This window comes from Lepisosteus oculatus, chromosome 11, assembly GCF_040954835.1.
Source record: "Lepisosteus oculatus isolate fLepOcu1 chromosome 11, fLepOcu1.hap2, whole genome shotgun sequence".
NCBI lineage: Eukaryota > Metazoa > Chordata > Actinopteri > Semionotiformes > Lepisosteidae > Lepisosteus > Lepisosteus oculatus.
The window spans coordinates 12,679,666-12,703,100 of NC_090706.1; the positions used below are offsets into that span (position 1 = coordinate 12,679,666).

General features: G+C 38.4%; 1 protein-coding gene across 1 annotated transcript in view; it reads left to right on the plus strand.

Moving 5' to 3' along the window:
• rspo1 (R-spondin 1) overlaps positions 1-16,514 on the plus strand; it is a 57,218-nt gene extending 40,704 nt beyond the window's left edge. The window contains exons 4-6 of the mRNA XM_006631524.3: positions 639-788; positions 3,031-3,222; positions 14,741-16,514. Coding sequence (XP_006631587.1) covers positions 639-788; positions 3,031-3,222; positions 14,741-14,904 — 506 coding nt within the window. The 3' untranslated portion in view covers positions 14,905-16,514. The remainder of the gene's footprint in view (positions 1-638; positions 789-3,030; positions 3,223-14,740) is intronic.
• Positions 16,515-23,435: the final 6,921 nt, after the last annotated feature.

The window sequence follows — 23,435 nt, forward strand, 5'->3', positions numbered from 1 at the left end:
CAATTGCCTCAGTGATCAAAATAGGTTGCCTTAACTTTTAATTGGTTTTATATTTATATTACGATAATCTATAAGTACAGCCTTAGACCTAGTCAGATACTCTGTTGGGTTTCCTCTTGGTTCTCTGGTTTCAGTTCAAAAACATGCTGGTAAGTTAATTGGCTTCTAGGAAAACTTTCCCCCTTGTGAGTGTTTGTGTTTGTATCTGTACGTGTGTCCTGCATTAGACTGGTGTCTGGTCCAAGGTGCATCCTGCCTTGCGCCCATTGCTTTCGGAGACTGACTCCAGCTCCCCCATGACCCTGTGTATGGCTAGGACAGATTTTACCTCATAATCAAGATTACCTCATAATCTTGAAAACCAATTGAAGAAATAAGATATGAGATTTTCTGTTAGTTATGCTACAGTCTTATGCACTGACTTTCAGAGATGAGAAAGCACTAAATCATGAAACAACATCGGGTAAAATATACATATTAAACTTCATGTCCCGTAGAAATGTTTTTGTTTTGAAAAGGTCAAAAGTTCTCACACCTCCCATTTTAAAGAGCAAACAGAAAGCCAGACTTTGCCCATGACTGTAAATATTGGCTGTGCTGAGTATTGACATTGTGCTGTCTTTTTCTCTTTCTTTCAGAATGTAAAATAGACAACTGTGAGGCATGCTTCAGTAGAAATTTTTGCACAAAATGTAAGGAAGGACTATATTTACATAGAGGGCGATGCTACTCCAGCTGCCCAGATGGGTTCACCACCCCAAATGGAACCATGGAGTGCACCAGTGTGGGTGAGTCTGCTGCAGCTCTCTGCTTCGACTCAAGGACTCACAAAACTACCTTCCCCAAAAACCTGTGCCTCACACATTTTCTGCCTGTGTTTCCCTGGCTACTTCCTCAGGTTTTGTCATACACAGGACATGAATAGGAAGAAAGTCCATCAATACTTGGAAGTTATGGAGATTGTTTCCCATAGTGATTGCTTGACTGATGAACTGTGATTGAATATCAGCCATAGCACCCTGAATATTGATCTAGTCAGATCATAGAAGTTTAGCAAGGGTCCTTGGATGGAAGATGGGAAAGCTGGAAAGCATGTTGCTGCTGAAAAGGAAGTGGAATTGGTGGATAAGTAGGTGGTGGTGTTGTTTCATCTCCAATGTTAGCTCCAGACTCAACATTTGCCAGCATAGGACACTTTCCAGCTGTTGAAGGGGTAGCTGTGTGACTGAGGCATTGAGTACATTACACACTGTGGGCACTAGTAACCCCACAGTGCTATTCTTAAAATCAGGGGTGTTATACTCCAGTGCTACTGTCAAATCCAAAATCTGCTTATAGAAGGCCTTGCTGAAGTCCTACCTTTACGTGAGTCATAAACTGTTCCACTCACAGACCCTAGCCTTCCTGAAAAACAGATCTTAATCTGAAATTGTCTTTATAGTTAAAGTATGGTGAATTTTAAATGAATAAATAAATCTTGTTTATTTTTTTAGCAACTTTTCTGGATTTAGGACTGCATCTTGCCAAGCAAGTGTTAGAGATGCATTTAAACATTTAAATGAGAAACATTTAATGTTTCAGTACAGTTTTCCGGCTGGTCCCATCTTGGATGGAAGCCCGTGGGAGTTAAAAAGTATTGATTTCTTTTAAAATATTTATGTCAGAAGTAAGCAAATACTGGACTAATAACATTAGTATTTGAAACCATATTTAAGTTTTCAGTCATTTGGCACAGTGGAAAATCTGCATTTGTATCTGACATACTTTGGCACTCCTCTCTCCCCATTTTACTGGATACCTCTGTAGTCTTATCACTTATTCTTTTCACATTTATATTGTTTTGGCACTGTCAACTTCTCCTTTTTAATCATAAAATTGATGTCTCACCAGAGCATTTTAGAAGAAATGTTCTAATTCCTTTTGATTAAAAAAACTTAGCCAGATACAATTATTTTGAATTGTGAAGAAAATCAGATGGGGCATGTACAGTATTTCTAAGTTGTAAATAAAATCAGGAACAAATGGAATGTTTTTTAGGGGGGGGGGGCTGACAGTGTTTTCCTATATTCTCCACAAACGAACCAGCTTTATTTGTTTTAAAACCTTAAGCTTGAACTGGCCCTTGGTAATTTGAAATTATTTCAGACTTGTTCTTCTCTTATTAATCTCTTTTCCATTGGGGAAAAATATTTGCTCTCTAATGTCTGTGAGCAGCTCAATTTAAACATTTAGTTAATTTACCTGTGAAATATTTCTTAACCTCCACTGTAGGAATGTTATAACACATACAGTACCTAGATTTTAAATGCCTCACATATATGGAAGAGAATAATATTATATTATTAAAATGCAAGGAATAAATTATAATATTCTCTGGTTGTCACTGTATTCATATTTATATTGATGCCCATGAATTTGTCCAAAAAGTCACAAAGTGATTTTCTCAAATGGTAAGATTTGAGACAACCCAATCTTATTAGACTTTCTACTCCTTCCATTTGCAGTTTTAAGCTTTTATGAGATACCTTCAAAAGCCTGAAAATGTAAATATACCCTTTTATATGCTCTGTGAATGTGTTTTTGATACTGTTGTTTCATGGTTAGAGAAGTCTAACAGGTCAATTATTAAAGACCTGCCTTTTCTAAATCTATGCTGACTGTTCCCTAGGATCTTATTCAAATTCTGATGATCCTCTAGTCTGATCCTATGCAATTCCATAATATTAAATATAATAGAATGCATCTCACTCATTCAGGTCATTCTCCCATTGGTGCAACTCACTCCAGCAGACCCTGCAGATCCAGAAGCCTCACCTTCTTGGCTCTTAAATGTCAGTCCTGACCATTCATCATCCTCTGGGAAAAGTAGCCGAGATGTCTTGCCTCCTCCTACTATTCAGCCCACTTCTTTTGACATCGGGCAAATGATGTTTTCTTGTTTGTAAATATAAATGTGAAACGAGATCTATGGCATTGTGCGCTGCATAAGATCGCCAACCAGTCTGTCTGTGTCTCTCCTGTGTCTGACAGCCCAGTGTGAGCTGGGGGAGTGGGGGCCCTGGGGATCCTGTACAAAGAAGGGCCGGAACTGTGGCTTCAGGAAGGGCACTCAGAGCAGAAGCAGGGAGCCACTGCAGCCAGCCAGCGCCGACCCGTCGATGTGCGCTCCGGAAACAGAAAGTCGGAAGTGCACGGTACAGAAGAAGCGTTGCACCAAAGGAGGTGAGTGTCTGCAAGTGCAGGCTTACAGCAGGCAATGAGTTGGCTTCTAAAAACTAAATCAGCAGCCTTATCACCCTGCAACTCACAACGGGCAGCCCACTGAAGCTCAGCAGGTGTGAGCCTGGCCAATAACTGGATGGGAGAAGAGGTATTAGTGCGGCCAGCAGAGGGCGCTTACCCTGCGGTATGTGTGGTCCTAATGCCACAGTTTACTGACAGGGACACTTTACTGTAAAAAGGGCGGTCCTTCGCTTGAGACATAAAACCAAGGTCCTGACTCTCTGTGGTCATTAAAAATCCTAGGGTGTTTCTCGAAAAAAGTAGGTGTGTAACCCCCGGTGTACTGGCCAAATTACCCCCTGACCAATCATGACCTCCTAATAATCCCCCTCTATGAACTGGCTTCATCACTCTGTTCCCCTCCCCACTGAGAGCTGGTGTGTGGGGAGTGTACTGGTGCACTATGGCTGCCGTCGCATCATCCAGGTGGGGCTGCGCATTGGTGGTGGTGGAGGGGAGACCCCATCACCTGTAAAGCACTTTGAGTGGAGTGTTCAGGAAAGCCCTATGTAAGTTTAAGGAATTATTATTATTAAACTGTGTTGCATATAAATGGAAGTCATTAGCTTCCTTTAGTTAGATAAAGTAAATACTCTAGTGTGGAATTGTTTGCAACAAGTAAGTACTAAAGATATCTGTGGAATGCAATACTGGCAGATGAAGTTTTCTGCTGAACACTACCCTCTACCAAAAATTAGAGAATGATCCATAAACATGACCCATCTTGTCTAAAGTAGAGAGATAGCTCAATATGTGTTATGTTGCATGCTAGTACTCACAGATTAGTAGCAGATCAGGCCTTTTCCTGTGTGTGTTGTGCTAGGGGAAAGAAAGCAGATCTACTGTAAGTAACCTTGCAAAACATGGGTGTTGGTACATATACCTCTGGGACAACACGGAAGGCAGCATGAGACAAGGTTCAGGAGTTTACAGGCAGTGTGTCGAGGATATAAAAACAGGAAGGGCAGTTCAGAAAGTGGCTATTGAAAGTGGGTACCTTTTTTCAATATTTAATTTAATAATATATTTGCCATCAGCATTTGTAAATATCTAGTAGAATAACGCATCAATTTGCAAGGTTTAAATACCACTAGAGGCAGACAGACCCACTGTTAAGCACACTCTGTAATATTTGGTAAGGCAGCAAATACAGTGATCACATTATGAGAGCAGTGTCCCCCGTATTAACAGACATATCTTTTGTTAAATGAAGCATCCCCATTGGTAAGAAGAGGATTACCTCTCCTTAAAAGAGCTGTAAATACATCATTATAAAAAAAACTTTGGAAGGAACAAAGATTGTTCAGTACCTTCCATAACCCAAAATGGATGATTATTCAAGGGAGGGGGCCACTCATCCCGCAGGTAAATTCATTCAAGACTCCCCCTAGGGTGCAGGTTTGCATTTGAACATCTACAGTATATAAATACAGATGTACAGCAAGAAATGCTTACATTCCCAAATGTAAGAAAAAAAAAACATTTGGTGATGCTGCTGAGACAAATCCTTTTTATATAAAAATATATTTATATTCTATTTGGTGCAACACTAACTGTGTTACATACAGTACAGTGAAAGACTAAAAAACCAGCATAGCAAAGTCGAGCACCGTTAGTGCATTAATGTTACGCTTTGGGTATTGTCAAAGTCTTGTACTTTTAGGACATGTAAGCATTTCATTTTAATTATTTTGATGTGCAGTGTAACAGTTGTGGAGAGGTGCAATGTTACCATATGTGTGCCACACATTCCAGCAGTTGCACGAGGAGATGACTCCTGGCAGGAGAATTTGACAAATGAGTCTTCCATTAATCAGCCTGAGAACAAAGTACTACTTTACGTGCGAATGAATAAGAGGACCTGACAGTCTTCAAGTAACGTTATCCTCATAGTGTCGTGGAGCAGCTGAGTTTTTTTTTTCTGTTTCTCTTTCATTCAGGGCAGCTCATGTAAACATGCATTGAAGTGCACTAGACATGTTAACAAGACCAGAGAAAAAGTGTATAGCAGCAAATTGAACCTCAACCCAAATCCTGGGAGCTCACATGGAAAATATGTTAGGCCTCTGGGAGCAGAAAGAGCAGCTCTACTAGCAAGTAGGCATAAATCAGTCAAATATGTAATGCCCAGTCTTATCATTGGTCATCCAACAGGGTCTCGTCAGATGCAACCCAATTCTATCTCATCCTTATAGCAGGAACACCCTCGTCTGCATGTAATTCTGGGGGGGGTGAACCACACATTTCACATTTTCCACCAGGTTTCAAAAGGATTGAGATCTGGGGATTGGTCTGTTCAGGGAAGGTGATGGAAGTCTGTCTCCACCTCCCCAAGTCAATCGTGCTTTGCCTGAAGCTGAGATCGGTTCTTTTGAATTGGGGTTCCTAATGTTTGGGAAACCTAGTGTGCTGTTTTGTTTCTTTTGTTATAGTAAGAATGTTCTCTTTTTCCACTGTACTGTTTTATAATCAGAGCTGAAGTGTGAGAAACACGGAGAAGAAAGATTATACTCAGCCTGTTTGTGCTGTTTGTGTAGTGGCATAAAGAGTCTTGTGTTATATAGGCTAATTTCTTGACTATTTATTTATATTGTGGTATTCAATCTCCAATTCACAGACTTAAGAAATGTGTAAAACAATACTGTGCATAAGTATAGTTGTAATATATAGGTTAATAGTAAATGCTATCTGTATTGACCATTTTTCTGCTTCTAATTTAACTTATGTTAAGGGATCTACAAGAATTTCAGCTGTAGTTAAAAACATGCACTTTTAAAGAGCAGACATACTGTATAAATGATGAGCTTTTTAGATTTTACCACATTAACAATGGAACATTTTGGTTCATTCAAAAATATACTAGCATGAGTTCTCCCTTTGTTCTTTAATTGTTTTTTTTTTGGTTGTTTTCTGACTTGGGTTAATTTTTTATGTGTTCTGTTTGCTTAGCTGATCATTATAGACTAGAAGTATGTTTTTATAATCCCAATAAGATTTTATTTGTCTACTAAATAAAAAAAACAAACTCCCTAGTTACAACATTTTACGAGGCTGTATTTTTGCTTTTTGATTTACTAGCGGACTGCTTTTAAGCCAAGGAAACAAGCAATATCCTGACTCTTCATTGAATCATGCAAATGTTTTTCATGTAGTCTAAGCCCTTGCCACACACCAAAAAATAAAATGTATGAAGTATGTATTTAGTTTAATCTATAACAATGAGAACATTTCTGAAATATTAAGAAGTAGACAATGTGTTACACATCTAGAGAGCACTACTGTATGTCTCCTTTTTAAACAGTTTTGCAATACTACTGTTGATGTTAATAATTCTAAAAATAATGGTAACATACAGTATGCTGACTGTACAGTATATAACAGGAATCAGCAGGTCATCTTAAGGAGCATAGCCACTAACTGGGCTGGTATAAGAAGTGATGTGCCACAAGAGTTCAACTGAGGCCATGTTTTTTGTCTGATCTGTATCAACAATTTAGATTCTGATATAGTTAGTGAATTGGTTAAATTTGTGAGTGATACACAAACAGGGGGAGTGAGTTTATGAAAAGAATCAATGTCATGCAGTGGGCAGACATGTAGCAAATGAAATTCAAATTAATCAGCGCAAGGTGATCCACCCTGGTAGTAGGAACAAATACACATACATTTCGCATGCATGTTCCAGAGCTGCAGCAAGCTTCTGTACACCGGAAACGTCTGGCTGTCTATGTACAGTAGTAAGTCTTCAATGACATCATCAAGACAATATGAATAAAAATACAATTAAAGAAAAATAGCCTTCTAAGACAAATTAAATTGATTTCTATAATTTTTTAATACAATATTCACTAGTTTGTCACCAACACATGTCAATGGTGGTTTGATTGGCCATTATGAGAACATTAAAACTACAGCTTTTGTGTATTCTGTGCTCCTGTGTTCCTAGTTGGTCTTTGTTACCAGGAGATTCTTCGGTCAAGCCCTGTTTCTCTAATCAACCGACTGCACAGCACCTTAACAAGTTTCTTAAATTCCTTGAGCTCCATTAATCAGATAAGACAAAAACTTAGGTCCTGAATCTACGTGTTAGTTCCTGATGCATGATTCATCCCCTTGTCTCTGTGGGTTCTGCTACATAACTAGTCTACTTCTTCTTTTTTATATTATTATTATCCCCTTGTGGCAGACACAGCCATAACTCTAAGAGGATGTATAACATTTTTATGTAATTTATTATAGGCTCGATAAAATATACTAGTGAGACCCTGTGTTGAAGCCTTAATAACATTTATTCTCTCTTAAGGGAATTTTTTGTCATGCTTTATTTCTGCCCTCCTAATATGATGCATCCAGATTTTGTCAAGAATTTATATACCTGTCTCCAGTGTAGAGATGTGTGTTTTTATGCGACACTCCAGCAATAGGTCATCCTCCTGTCAGGATCCAACTTATGTGCCACATTTCTAAGGGCAGCTAGTGGGGCTGGTAATCTTATAAAAAAGATAAAGTATATATTATATATATTATAAAAATAAATTAGGAGTGAGATCTAAACCTGTTTCAGCAGTTATTTGCTAATGCAAAATTTCACCAAAAAAATCTGATTCTTTCAATTGAAGAGCCCTAAAAAGTAACATTCTAAAAATAATGCTTGAAGAATGTTTTATTTCCCTGTTGAATAACCTCAATGTGAGAAGGCCTTGCTTGTAATTATTCAGAAAGGAGTGGGCTCGTGGCTTGACAGGCTATGACAGCACTGTTTGAGAAATGAGAAGTAAATTTACATAGCTTGACGCCTGCTTTCTGGAAAGAATTCTACTTAGGATTCAGAGGAATAATTAACAGTGAAATATTATAAACTGCCCCATAAAAATGTTATGAAGCTTGCCAGATTTCTAAACTTAGCAGCTTGAGGGGAATTTGAAACAGCACATGTCTGATTACCTACTTAAATTTCTTCCTTAGGAATTAGAGCACCATCACAAATCAATACTTGCTGAGATTATTCTTACTGAAGACAAGCCAGACAAGAAGGTTTATTTTTTGTCTGACACATACATTTTGTGCAAACATTTTGTTAAATTTTGCAGTAACATGATGTAGTGACAGTTTCATAAACTACTTAAGGTACATACGGTTTGTGCTTATGTGTATTTGGTTGTTCGTTTATAGTACGGGTATCCAAATCTCTTCATTTCTTTGAAAGGTTTATGTAGATTTTAGCTAACAAAAAGCTGTTACTGATTGATAGTGGTATTTAGCTGGATTACAATAATAAAAGAGCATGTATACATTTAAAAAACAACCAAATACAGTATTTCTAAGAAATGATTTCAGAAACTGCCTTTGTTGGATATTGCAAATAACTTGGCAAATAAGTCTTTGAACAGAAACGGAGAGTCAAATTGTGCCAGCAAGTGATATAAAGTAATTGACTTTATAATGTAAAATCTAATTTACTCAATATGCACCATCTTAAAACGTAATATGGCAATATACAAGCACAATGTACTGTATAGGATGGGGATGGAATGAGTGTCGCCGAGTTGGTGTCGACTCATGGGGACCCTATGGACAGTTCCACTGTCACTATCCATAGAGTTTTCATGGCAAGATACGCAAGTGGATGGCCAGGCCTTTCTTCCACGCAGATAGTGTGAGTGTTGTTGCCGTTGTCACGGAAACGTGATCCTCCACACCCACCACCTCCTCATATTGCTGCTGCCCAGTATGGGTTATTAGAGAACCTTGTGCCCAGTGGTTTACAGGTGGTCAGAAATATTCCAGCACTTTAATTCAGACCCCTATCGCTCCACCAGTTAGCACCGCTGTAATTCATCATGTTAGATGCAGCATTTAGCTCTTACTGCTGCTCGTTTTTGTAGAGAGTCCTAGTGTGCAAGTTCTTGGATTATATTAATGGGCTGAATTTTTTTTTTCCTTTGGCAGTTCCAGTTTGGTGAGGTTTGTAATAGATTAATGCACAGGCAAAAGCTTCTTGTGCACTCTAATGTTGTTTAATATATAACTTTAACATAGCTGTTACATCTCAGAGTGCGCAACGGTACTGTAAATATAAATATAAATGTCAATGTCGTTTGATCACTCCATAATAAAAAGAAAATAAGTGATGGTTTCAGACTTTTCAAAAGTAAAAAAAAAAATATATAGTGTTGGATGTCATAAACTGTTTTTGAAGGGGAAGACAGCATTCTCATTACAAAGCAATTTTCAGAACGATTAGAGTCATGGCAAAGCCCACGACACATACAGTGTCCCGTCTAGTTTTCCTATAAATTCCACCAATTATGTGCCTGAAGTTCAGCCTAAGCAAAGTTACCAGCATTATGTTTTAACTTTTTTGTCAATCTCTTCCTATATGAAGGTGCAGTACATGAAAGGGTTAAAGAGAAAGCACAAAGAATTCACTAGAAAAAAGTACTGTGTATAGGTGGCTACTTGCTTGACCCAAGCATACTTTGTGGTAGTTTCTTCTTTTCCCAGTCAAGCAAAATAAACTCACGTTCAGATGTTGAATTGCAGATCTCTCTAATAAATCCCTGTAATTGGCACACCAGTCTGTTTTAAAAGCATAGTGTGGCAATGCTTGTATAACACAAGTGATTTAGTTGCCTTTGCCTTTTTACAAATGCCCCATGCTTAGAACTTCAACATTTCTCCTTTTTTGTTTAAAAAAGGCGTTTGCTCAGAGATAGAATTTAACTCATCTGACTAAGTCCCATGACAAAAAAAAATGCTTAAGACTTATTTTAACCTATTATTAATTGAATTTGCTTAAAATGGCGTTTAGCATTTAATTTTGATTTGTACCATGTATTGAATAAAGATAAAGTAGAAGCGATAAATTTAATAATTTGTCCCTCATGACAAAAGCATCCCTTACTGAAGCACAGATATTTTAACACATTCATGCCACACATTTTAACACACATTTTCATTAACATTAAACTAATTTTCACATCTATAACAGGGCTCATTTGGTGTAGGCCCTGTTACAGTACCACTAACCCACTGGAGCATGAAAGGCATTGTGAACTTGAAGTGTCAGATGACATGCCTTTCCATGCACAGAGCTGGTTTGCCCGCCTGTGGGCTGTGTGACTTTCAGTGATGGGGAAATGCTGGGAGATGGCAGAGGCAAAGTACTCTCTTTCATTTTTACTGGCACAGTACATGATGTCGCCTGTCTTCTGACACACAAAAGCAAAGTAAGCGTCGATCAACACTGTCTAATCAGACTTCTCATATATGAATGGGAACCAATCTCTCTATTTTAACAAAGAGATAACAAATTAAGACATTTTTTGGCCTATAGTAAAGGAAATCAGAACTTCTAAATAAATAAGACACCAAGCTGTCTTCTATAATAAAAGGTTAGAGTCTGTTACTCTTTCAGATCAGATTACCCTGATAGAAATTTCTTTCAAGTCTTATTGAAAACAGGAGCTCTTTCACAGTATAGCTTCTGCTGGTAAGGTGATGACATCTGTACCTCATTTCTTCCTGTTCTTGCCTTACAGTTCTTCCATCTTTTCCTCTTTTCCTGTATTTATGCTATAGTCCATTCCTAAGGATGCTGGCACTAGGATTTGCCTGCCAGTGTTCACTCTGTGTTTTGTAATAAGTTGAGGTCATAATAATTTAACAGTAAAGTTAATTATGCTGCTTGTGGCAGGGGAACTTAGTAAGCTGAGCAGGTGGTTTGGTGCTGCAGCTAGTTAGGGACTCACTGACTAGGAGGAAATCTGATAAAACAAGGTCAAAGCAAGCCAGGGTTCAAACACCTTGTAGATGCCAAGGACCGATATTGGAATGAGGTTGATACAAAGCAGAAATTAGGAATCCAACAAAACACGGGTGAAAAACATACTAGAGACTTGTAGGAAAAAAGGTTGGCAAGTTCAGGAACAGATCTCTATAACAAAATCCTGAGCAGAGTCAAAGCAGCCCTTAAATATCCCTGAACCACCTGAACCAGGAGAGATAGTTAATAGTCTCCAGGTGATTCAGGTCTCCTGTCAAATCAGTGTCCATGACATCTGGTGCTGAGTAGCAGCTGGGTGAAGCAGTGGTAGGTGAATGGCCCACAGACTAGCAGTTGGGGCGAGCACCATACTAATACCATACAGTACTATTGTTCCAACACTTCCAAATAAGGTGATCAAGATCAAGGAAAAAAAGCCACTCTTATCTGAAATTTACTTGCTCCCATTTACTGCAGCTGTATAAAACAGAGAATAATTATTGTACGGTGGGGTCATGAATCAACAGTTTCTTTGATTTGTTATACTGTAAGTAGAATTTTGCGTTTTATATATAATACTAACAGGGGGCAATGTTAGTTAATGACCATTAGTTAGGGTGGAGTTGTGTGGCTCAAAGGTTGCTGGTTCAAATCCTGTGGCCGGCAGAGGAATCCTACTCCGTTGGGCCCCTGAGCAAAGCCCTTAACCCCAACTGCTCCAGGGGTGCCGTATAAATGGCTGACCCTGTGCTCTCTGACCCCAAGCTTCTCTCTCCCCACCTGTGTGCCTGTGTGTCTCAAGGAGAGCAAGCTGGGGTATGTGAAAAGACAGATTCCTAATGCAAGAATTTGCATATGGCTAATAAAGTGATCTTATCTTATTAGAATTAAAATAATAAAATAAAAATAAAAGTTAGGGTGTTCAAGTTTCGTGAGCTGTGTAGAAAATGAAATTCACAATATCAGTGATTTGCCTTTTACAGAAATCAATACATGAGTTTCCAGGAAGGGGAATGTGATGACTCTTGGTATGCAGTTATCATTATGTGAAGGAATCCCTATTTCCTTTTAAGACTTTGTTTAAAGAGTCTAAATTTTAACTTGAGTCCCTTGAGTACATACTATACATTGCCGATTGTCAGTGCAAGTAACTGGTAAAACAAAAACCCTTACCACCAAAATAAACCTCTTAGACTTATTACATTAAAACAAAATATATTCCACTTGTAAATATCAAGGGAGCCTAGATTTATCACAATGTGTGTGTTTGGTTTCATTATTCACAGCATGCTTGGTAATAAAAAACATTTTCACAGGGACAAGACTATCCTTCCAATTCATTTTAGGTTTTATAACCTGCTGATGCTGTCCAAATTGTAAAGACTATACTTTTGTACTTTTGCTGCCTTTCATATTTACAGCAATAATAATGCATTTCCACGTAGTCTCCACCTTTGGTTCTTCATTGTCAAGAGTGAAACACAAACCTGAGGGCACAAGAGGAAATTGAAGGAAGTGAATTTAAATCCGAAAACAAGAGGCTGGTTGGGAAGAATGGCCTCATTTGTAATCTTTCTTGTGTTCTTATAAAACATGCATGCAAGTGGACTCAAATGAGGTAGAAAGATTTAACTTTCAAAATGTTGATGTTATCTTAAATACAAGAAATATTTCCAACTGTTAAGCATTCTGTTCCTAGTAACGCAATAGCCAAGAACATGTTTTTCTGAAAATAAGAACATAAAAGTGATATGTTCGAGATCTGCATTATATCTACAGTAGATGGTCATGTCCACTCTGTCAGACAGCATAATTCATAATTATTGTGCAAGGTGGGAAATATTACCTAGGAGCTGATACTGGTGCTATCAGTGCTGTTGGTGTGCAGTACAAGAATGAGGTGATTAGGAGATTCTCCAGCTCATTCAGCTGTTGATTCTGTTTCCTAGGAACGCTAGCTATTGTAATTCACAACACTGAGGACATAAACCTTTTTCAGGGTGCACAGATTTTTAGTCTAAGCAAGTGGACCATAAGAAGTACCTATGGTTTTGTCACTGTTTTTTATCATGTTTCAGGCACTTGAGACCGTTCTAATGAGTGTTTGTGTTTTGCTGCCAAGCCAGTTAGCCACTTAAGAGTGTATAGACAACTGAGACAAAGGCAGAGCTGAAGAGAGCTGGGGCAGAATTGAGTTTTCACTAGCTGTGAATGCATAGAAAGCAGAAAGAAACCTAACTGCAGGGCTACATGTTTATTTAAAACCCAAATAAAGGACATAAGAGCTGCATACAAGGAGACCAAGGAGACAAGGAGACCTTGTTTAGTTGCTCGTAGCTCATTGATACCACATTGTCAGCTTCAACAACATGGCTGGGTAGTTGTTTTAGACACCCACTATTCCTTGTGCAAATAAATTACTCCAAGTTTCAATCCTATGTAATTTCCAAGGTGGTAAAACCAACAGATTACCAAGTTTGTTTCCTTTTTACGTGATTTATCTTTTACCTGTGAAAATTTACCTTAAAAAAGCAAACTCTAAAAATTGACTTCATTTCTGCTGCCTGATCTTCCCATTCTCTGCACTAAAGTTCAGGAAAGCAGGAAAGGGAATCATTTAGTGTCCTTTCTTAAGAAACATGGATATATGCGAAAAGAAAAATTCCTAATGCAAGAAATTGTTTATGTCCAATAGAGTGATCTTAATCTAAATATATTAGTGCTTCCGTTTGTTATAAACTGTGAACATAGTGCAGACGTACAGAATGTTGAGGGCAGGTCCTATTAAACAAGTATGCTGTAACTTTCATTGTTCAATAGGTGGTGCTGCAGTTTATATATAATTAGAGACGCCAGAAAAGGGACCAACAGCCTGATGAAGTTTCACTCTTATTAAAAAAAACTGGCAGCTGATGTTACCCATTTAACCTCATTTCTATAATTACTAAGGAAATGTTAAAATTTTTAAATGTGAACGCATGAAAACATTGAATGTTATTCCTTCTGGCCATCTTTTCTTTTAAAAAATGTGTAATTTCCAATGATTTTGATATTATATATAGTTTAAAACTCTCGGCACAGCTCCCTTACCCAGTCAGGAGATAGGCAGACACGCTCCTCTTACACCCCACTCGCAAGGCCACTTGCCATTTGGAAAGTTACCAGTGCCTCAGTGACTTATGCACAGGGAGGCTTCAGCAGATGAAGGAGTGGCAGTTTGCTGGCTGATTTCAATGCAAGCCTACCAACGGTGAAGCGTGGAACAATGCAGAAGAGAGGGTGTTACGGTGTTAATATTAAGTACATATTGGGCAAAACTTATGTCAGTGAAGATCAGATCTCTGTAAGGCTACCAACTGTCCTGATTTTCCTAGGGCAGACATGATTTTGGGTACAATCCTGTATTACTAATGCTTTGCCTACCCTGGAGATGCTCGACCAGTTGTGCATCGCCTCTTGGGGTATCCTTGATGTAGTCAGCTGGCAACACGATCCAGGCTGAAGCTAGCAATGTCCGGGTCTTAGGCTCAACCTGTATTTTGAGCAGGTGCCTATCCTCTTCAGTCTCCAGCCACATCAGTTCCCGCTGCAGGCCTGGGGACTGATAGTTGTTTGTACAGGAGGTCAAACCAGGTTGTTCCTGCAGTTCAGATGTCACCGCGTTCTGACGGGAGCGTTTCTTTGTGTTTTCAGACAGGGTAACGAACAAAAACGAGAAGAAGGACGAGCGGGGGAATAAAGACAATAAAGAAACTGGCAAAAGCAAAAGCAAAGAAGGCAAAGCTGGCAACAAAAAGAGGAAGAGCCAGCACCGAGGGACGGCTGCCCCAACGATCACCCCCAGCATCAGCCAGTAGCCTCATGACAGTGTGACCCAGTGGGGTGCTGCTATGCATTAAGATGCTTTCACTGAACTGGAGGATGGGCTGCAATAACGAACACTAGAACGACGGACAGAAGGGAGGAATATGCAAAGGACTTCAACGGTGAAGCGTGAAACAATGCAGAGGAAGAGAGTGTTACAGTATTAATATTAGGTACATATTGGGCAAAACTGATGTCAGTGAAGATCTCTTTATTGAAGGCTACCAACTGTCCTGATTTTCCTAGGGCAGACATGATTTTAGGTGACATGTCCTGGAATCCCCACCAGCGTGTGTTTGTCCTTTTGAATGGCTGCCTGTTTTTGTACCATTTTCAAGGCGCACGTGTGCTTGCCCACAGGCTGAGCAGTAATGAGGCACCACAACAACACCCTCGCAGTGTGGCGTCTGTACTCTTTATCAGGTGTGCGTATCTGCGTATGAACCGAGGAGTTCATAGAACAGGAGTCATCATTATAGAGAAATGGCCCCCTTCGTGCTGTCTTGTCACCCTCAACCAAATTACCCTAGACTGCCCCAACTCTTGAATACAGAACCTGGCCCTTCTGTATTCCTACACTCCCTACCCCACCCCCAGTGACATCCTGGTTTTAGGCCATACATAGTTGGTAGCCTTATTGTTGTGATGTGATAGAGAAGCAGAGGGATGAAAAAAATTCCTTTCACCCATTGCCTAGGCCTCATTCATAGATGGTTTCAGTTCAGACACTTAGCTCTTTTTAAAATATTGACACACAGTGCTTTTGAGATTCACCTAAAATAGAGGCAAAGTTCTGCTCAAGTTGTTTAAAGTTAATGTGAGATAAAAGTGATCAGTATTAAGATGTTTTTATTTTTTGATAAAAAAAAGAAAGGCACTGGAACTCATTTGTGGTTTGTTGACACAAAATCATATTATAATAAACAAAACATAAGGAATTGTTAAAAATTGTTACTGTTGTCAGAAAGAAAATACCATATAACTGCTTTACTGTTTATTTCCTACAACATATTGTACACAATTTAGTGGGTAAAAAAAACATAAAAGAAATGTAAATATGTACAGTTGTGCTCTTTGTTGAGCGTCCTGTATCTGATTCTGTTGAAAAAAATAGTTTTGGTATTTGAGGAGGAAACAAAAATTGTGATAAGACACAATTTTTAAGATAATAAAAGGCCTGTGATATTATCTGTAGTCCCACCAGCAGAGTGGAATGGGCAAGTTCAGACAAATTGAATGCCTTTTATTTTCTATACTCTACAAAACGTTATTGAAAATACAGTTCCTTTATTATACAGCCAGTGTCATGTTATGCGAATGTTTGCTTATGATTGAAAGGACCAAATCATTTTTGTACATTTTACAATGTTCTTTACCAGTATTTGTTCATCACATCATCTGCTTTTATCGGGATAATTTGCTTTACACCAAATATTAGTGTAAGATGGTATTATTTTTTTTTCCTAAATTGGATTGTGTCACCGAATGTCGTCTGGGCTCAGTGAGAAAATATCTAATATTACTCGCAAATGCTGTAGTAACAGTTAAAGAGGTTTCCATATTTACTTTATCTTAATAAAAGCTCAAATACAGTAAACACTTGGATCAGATGGGTTTCTACGTATTTTCTTCATGTTTCACTGGCATCTGTGTCGTGGTTCAATGACAACACAAAAAATTGAGCAAAACGATTTTCAGCTCTTGTGCTGCGATTCCGGTTCTAGAGTTACATTTGTTAATGACTGCTGTTCTCTTTCGCCCCAAATAGGCGTTCACAAGGAATAATGACAGCCACGAATTAGATACGTTTGAGAATGTGATGTGTATCGAGTGTTTAGGAATACTGTATAGGTATAGTTTAGGTAGTATACTGTAGCTATAGGTACAGTGTATAGGTATAGTCATTTGGCTTAAGCCCCTTGATGAGGGGGCTGGAACCCGAATTCAGAGCAAAAGGTTTATCACAAGGCAGGTCCAAAGGTGGAGATACAGTAGGATGGACAATTGTGATGTGTATATATAGCTTTCGGGAAATTATGTCAGGAATTATTATAATTTCAAACAGCTGGGGTAAAAGTGACTTAGTTGTTGTCACCCTTTTCAGGGAAAAAAAATTGCTTTTATGAGTATATAACTGAAGTGAGAGAGCAAAACCAAACCCTTAACTGTGTCCAGCAATGTATAAATCTGGGTTCTGCGTTCCCTTTTCTCAGTTAGGACTTCCTGACGTTCCAATTCAACATTCAGCAGCTCCTAAGGTGACTTGGTGTTCGAGGCTTTTCTCCTGAAGCTTCTCTTGGCCTGGATACTGACAGGAGGCAGCAACATGACTGCCCATTCATCGCTCGACCAGAAGCTATCTCTTGGCTCAGTGACTTTGCTCAATAAATTCAACAGCTGCTTGATTCTCCTCCTAGTGGAGGTGTGTAAAACTGTTACAATGGCCTCATCCTCAAGGCCAGGCTGTTGTTCCCTCAGCCAAGTGGCATGGCAACAAATTGGATTCTGAAATTGCTCACTCACAAAGCCACTTAATCCTAGGTCAGTCCAAAAATTTTAACTTAAATTTATTGGATGCAAACACCACATGGGCAAACAATGGTGTTTCTGTTGTCAGGTTGACCATACATATACAGTACTTCCCTCTAACGATGATTTGGTGGTGACCAGGTCAAGGAGAAATTACATATTTTGTTTCCTGTGGAGGATACAGTATGCTCTATGTGATGACTCTGCTATCATAGTGAATGATAGCATTCGCATATACATTTTTCATGTAAAAAATGTAATACAGTTGTGCTAAAATTCTTTTTTGCCCTCAATTCTAAAAGAACTCACATAATGGACTTCTTTGCACACAGGTGCTAAAATTGTCACAATTCTCAGCTAGAGCAATACATTTTATGACACTGAAACAGTCACAGAAAAGATTACAAATAACACAATGTGTGAATAGGGGATTTAAGTCACTATTCCACCATCAGGTCCAAAGATAACGACCTCAAAATGAACACTTTAGAAAGTTTTATAGTGGCCTAGAGGGGTGGGAAATGACTTGTGAGTTATTTCCTTGGTTCTTTTGTTAGATTTTGGAAATCACTGTCATTGAAAATCATAAAAACCTTTATGTTACATAGCTCATTTCATGACATTTCAAGGCACTTAGGAGAAAAAAAGGTATCCCAGCTAAGAAACACAAAATCTTACAACAACAGAAGTTTAACCATTCATCAATCGATTTTCCAATATACTGTATAGTTGTAATTAACAATAAACACGTAGATAGGGCATAAAAAAGCTATACTTTTTAGTTTTTGGCTGGAGTTTATACCGCACCAACCACAGGAGCCCTCCTGTAAAAAATATACTAAATGTTAATATAGTTTGGATGATATTGAAACTGTTCTGACCAAATTTAAAATTTAGTACAGTTAGTACGGTCGGCAGTGTGATCTGTAGGTTCAGATTTAGTATCGGTTATACTGCTGTTACTACTGGTACTTCTGGAGTTAGTAATGGTTTTACTATTGAGCAATGTCATCAAAGCTCAAAACTAAGATCAATTGGATCTTAAAAATGTTTTTACGTAAAAATCCATGTTTGTTTTTATAGAGAATCTTTCACAAAATCAATCACTTTGAAGATATAGAAATGAAAAGAATAGTGCAAAACATATAACAAAGTGTTCTGAAAGGAAAATATGCATATACAAACTACAGTATACATAAACATAAAAACATCTATATATATTAATATGTAGTACTAATCATTTAAGATAATAATTCTCAGTATTGTGAAATCCAGCCTGTAAAAATATGACTCTGGCTTTTTTTTAAACCGTACAAAGGGTGGTAGATTATTTTGTCACTGTGGGGGGTTAAATGTCAGTGCTCAGCTAAACACTGTTTTTCTGTGCACATTTGGACCCTGAGCAGGGAAGGATTCTGAAAGGCAGACTGAGAACACATTGGATCAATAGATTTTTAGGTATCAGTGTGTGGACCTGTAGAACTTAATATCTCACAAGCGGGATTGTACCCACGCCGCTGAACTGGAAGAAGTGGTTAGAAAATGGATGGAACCAGGATTTTAACACACTCCAGAATCAAGAAGGAAGCCAGTGGCAGTGTACCATTAACATGGTAATGCTCAATTGTTTTGGTTCTTATTAAATCTCTGGCAGCAAGCATTTTGCACAAGTTCCAATCGTGAAATAATATGACATATAATAATTCAGAGGTTCCAAAGAAAAGTACACTAAAATAGTCCAGCCCTTGCTATATCTGATGTGGGCACTGATATCTCAGTACAAAAATAGAGCAAAACTATTATTATAGCGTATTTGTAAATATCTGTTTAGCAGATTCGAGACCACTTTCTTTACACTGTACATTTAAATAGAAACTGAAGATCAGAAACAGGCCCAAGATTATTACATTAGGATGGAAGCCACTTTTTTAAGTTGTGGTTTAAAAACAGCAACCTTTAGAAAGCAGAGGCAGACCACAATGAGCCATTAATGATACTAAAACTGTTGTACTGATCTTTGGAAATATTTCCTCCAGAATTGCAGTTGGAACAGTGTTTGTAGAACTTGTGGTAAATTTCATCTCCAAGGCTAGATTAGAAGGAAAGACAAAAGTAAATACAAGTTACCTCAGTCTGGCCAACAGTAAAAATAGTGAATGTTTCAGAAATGGTTTTACTCATTAGCACTCCTAACAATTTTTGAAAATCAGGAGCTCTCTGTCTTGGGTTACAGTACCTCAACAGAACCTGCTAATGACTCATGTGTGGTGAGGTTTTTCCCTTTGCAGACCCTGGCTCTCAGTCCAGCCTTGGTGCTGCAGTGCTCCAGCTCTTTGCAGACCCTGGCTCTCAGTCCAGCCTTGGTGCTGCGGTGCTCCAGCAATTTTGCAGACCCTGGCTCTTAGTCCAGCCCTTGTTCTGTACACATATGGGCTACTGTGGCTGGTGTACAGTATATACTTCTACAGTTCCCCAAGGAAGTGGCCATGACTCATGGCTCTCGTATCTCACATAGAGGGGATTTATAGTTCTAGGAATGCTTTTAAAGTCTTGTTTATGAAATTAAGTGAATTAGAAAGTAAGAGATTGTGGGTAAATTCATTAAAAAAGCTCTTCTAGAAGCCTTTCCTTTTTAAATGAGTTTTTGATGCCCCAGCAGAACAATGCTTGCACATCGTATAAATATCTATGTGTGTGGCATTCACTGGAAGTGTTCTCAAGCCCTCTTGTTGGTTTGAAAAGGTAAATGTGAAATGAACAGGCCATGGGAGTTTGCAAAAAAATATACCACTGACTTGTAATTACTGCAGCTGGGTTTGCTGGAGCAGGTGATCACAGAGAAGTGTGGAATGGAAATGTAAATGCCTCAGTATTGGAATTTGTCTTCCTTTCCAAGCCTATGGATTCCTTTTGTTTGTGACACAACTTGCTTATTTCAAATCGACAACTATGTAATATTTGGCTGTTAAACGTGATTTCATTGTTGCTTCAAGATTGTTCACACTACACTTTATATTTTAGCAGTATGAATAATAAAAAGCTTAATTGATTATTGTATGAGACTTAACACACTCATTTCTCTTATTTAATGCCTACTGAGATGAATTACTGTATGTTACACTGTTGATCTTTTTAAGGTGTTTCTCTGTATTTATGGTCAGCCATTTATGGCTTTCAGTCCAGTATAAACTGCTGTAAGCACAAGAGCACCAAGATATACAGTAGATGCACAGTCCATGAAAACATCACACAAGCACCATACGCAACTCTACTAAACCATTATAAAATCATAGTATCACACATGAATAGAATGAAACAGTATGAAATGGAGTGCTGTGCCATGCCTAAAAGTGTGAAATTCGCAAGGAAACTATAGTTATCCACTAACAGATTTAATTTTGCTGTGAAAATCAATTTCTTATAATGGGATAAATAAAAGTCATAGACAGGGAATTTCTCCTTCAGAGAAAACTTCAGCAAACTATAGTTATCTACCTCCAGATTAAATTATAATGTTAACTCAAACTAATTAAACATTTGGCAGAATTATCTTCGGGATAATTCCCCTTTTACATCAATTTACAGTATTAAACATTGATCGTTTTATTGGGACTTGGGGTGTGGTTAGTTTAATCCTGATCCTCTGGCTCCACTACACAACTGGACAACTAGCAAGCACCTACAGTTTCTCTGCTCTTTAATGAACAAGAGAGTGAGAATGAGCATAGTTTGACAGTGGAATGTCATTCTATCAGACTCCAGCATACAAGTAGCTCTCGTCCATATATTAAGAAAGTATCCATCTTAAAAACAGCTGGTCAGTTCGGGATGTAACCTAAATCCCAAACTTCCAAAGCAAAATATTATGACTTAAAAACCCTGCAAGTTGTTGTATAGAAGAGTAACAGACAGTAGTTTAGAAACACAAACAGTAGAATGTCTGCATAAGCTTTGAGTTTCACACCTGATCCTGGAGAGATGCTGTATCGTCTGGTTTTCATTCCACCTTGGACACTTAATGACTTGATTCAGAACAGTCGTTCACTTAACAGGTCTATCTGACCACTGCTACTGGGTCTTTGCTCAGTGCAGATGTTTATTTGCATATAAAACCTGCTGTGCTCTCCAGGGCCAGGAGTGTTTATGAGTGATCTAGAAGGTCTTTTAAAACCTAGATAGATTCCCTACAGAGTTTCTATCACAAGCCCTTCACTTTGATGTATTTTCATATGGAAACATATTTTAGGTGTAAAGAAGAACTGGAAACATAGGAAGAATATGATGTTTTATACAAAAGGACACTTTTATTTTCTATGTGTTCTACAACACTACTAAAAGAATATGTTTTTATAAATGAAGATTGGTTAACCCTTCTGCACCGTGGAAAAGAAAGCACAAAAGAAATCAGGCATGACATGAACATAGAAGTACAGACATAAGTTTATCAATCAAGAAAACAATACTGTAGTCTGGGTCAACTGAAGAGCTTGATTTCTTTCATACCGTTTGATACGACAAGTTGTCACACCAACTTACTCCCTTCTGTAGCCTTGAAGTATCGGTTCTTCCTTCCCCATTGTTATCCTTAAAGAGCAACTGGCATGGTTTGTTGCTGGAGCAACACCAACAACAGTCTTTTCCATTGCGTTCAAGCCTGCAGTGTTTGTGTCTGTGGTGTTTAGCTCGCAGTACAGCATCCTCGAGGATCCATCCTCGTTGTACGGAATAGAAGCAGAGTCATCTTGACCTTGTCAACACGTACAGTGAATTACAAGTATCTAAACTTGTCAAGATTTATAAATCGTTAAAAAAGGTACAGACATAATACTCAGTCGAGACACTACACAGAGGTGTCTAGTGCAGCACCCTGGGTTCATTGGACGTCCCTCTTGTTTGCCAACCAAACATTCCTGGTTAAATTCCCAAACAATAAAAAAGATTGTGTTAAACACAAATAAGCAATCAAAATAAATGTAAAGCTTTTTAAATGTCTATGCAAATGCCAGTAGGCAATCATTATGACCAAAATACATTTGTGAATGAGGAAATTTGTGGATTATCTTCTCCCCAGTGTATACAGTATTTGGATTTATTGATCATCTACCACCAGATTAAATTTTGTTGTGAAAATCCATTTCTTATAATGTGATAAATAATAGTAATAGACACGGAATTTCTCCTTCAGAGCTTAACACTGGAGAGTACATACTGTACAAACACATCTGCACCTGGTGGCTTTCCCTCCTGCATGGCCTGACGCAAGACTGTCATGTAATACACTACAGACACAGAAGCACTGTGAGGTAATGAGTGAATTTTGCTGTTTTGAGTATTTGCTCATTTTCATATGGTGGGCTTCTTTAATACCGAGGTAGTAATTTGATGTTTCAGTCTTGGGCTTCTCTTCTCAGCTTGGATTTTGTGACTTAGGATATAATGGAAGTTAATTTGAGATAGGTTGAACCCTGGACTTCTAAGCACAGATCCAAAAACTGCCAAATACTGGCGCCTTGATGCTCTGTAAAGTCCAAAGCAAAATAAAAACTAATGATGTGTCATGGCCAGAGGGGAGTTTTATGAAGCTGCGTTTGTTACAAAAACAGAAGTTTCTCATTATCAGGGTACAAAACAGTAGAGAATCAACAGAAATGAAGCTTTCATCCTGTCCCTAGCCATAAATTCTCTTCAGACTCAATGGAACAGATCTGAATCCCAAACATTACAAAGCAAAAAGAGTCCAGAACTCTGAATTTTAAAACAGCTCTGTTCTAACGCTGCAAATGTACCATAGCCGACATCTGTTTCCAGGAAGACGCCATGAAGATCAACATGGCCTTTCGGCCAACACAAAGCAGTGTTTTTAAAAAGCCAGGCCCAGCAGACAAGTGAGGCTTCAAGGTAAGCCCTTTGCAAAGTCAGGCAATTATTCAGTGTCTGGTTGCGTAATTAATAGCCTACAGTTCTGTCTAGAGTGAATCGTAGGGTTCCAGAAAAT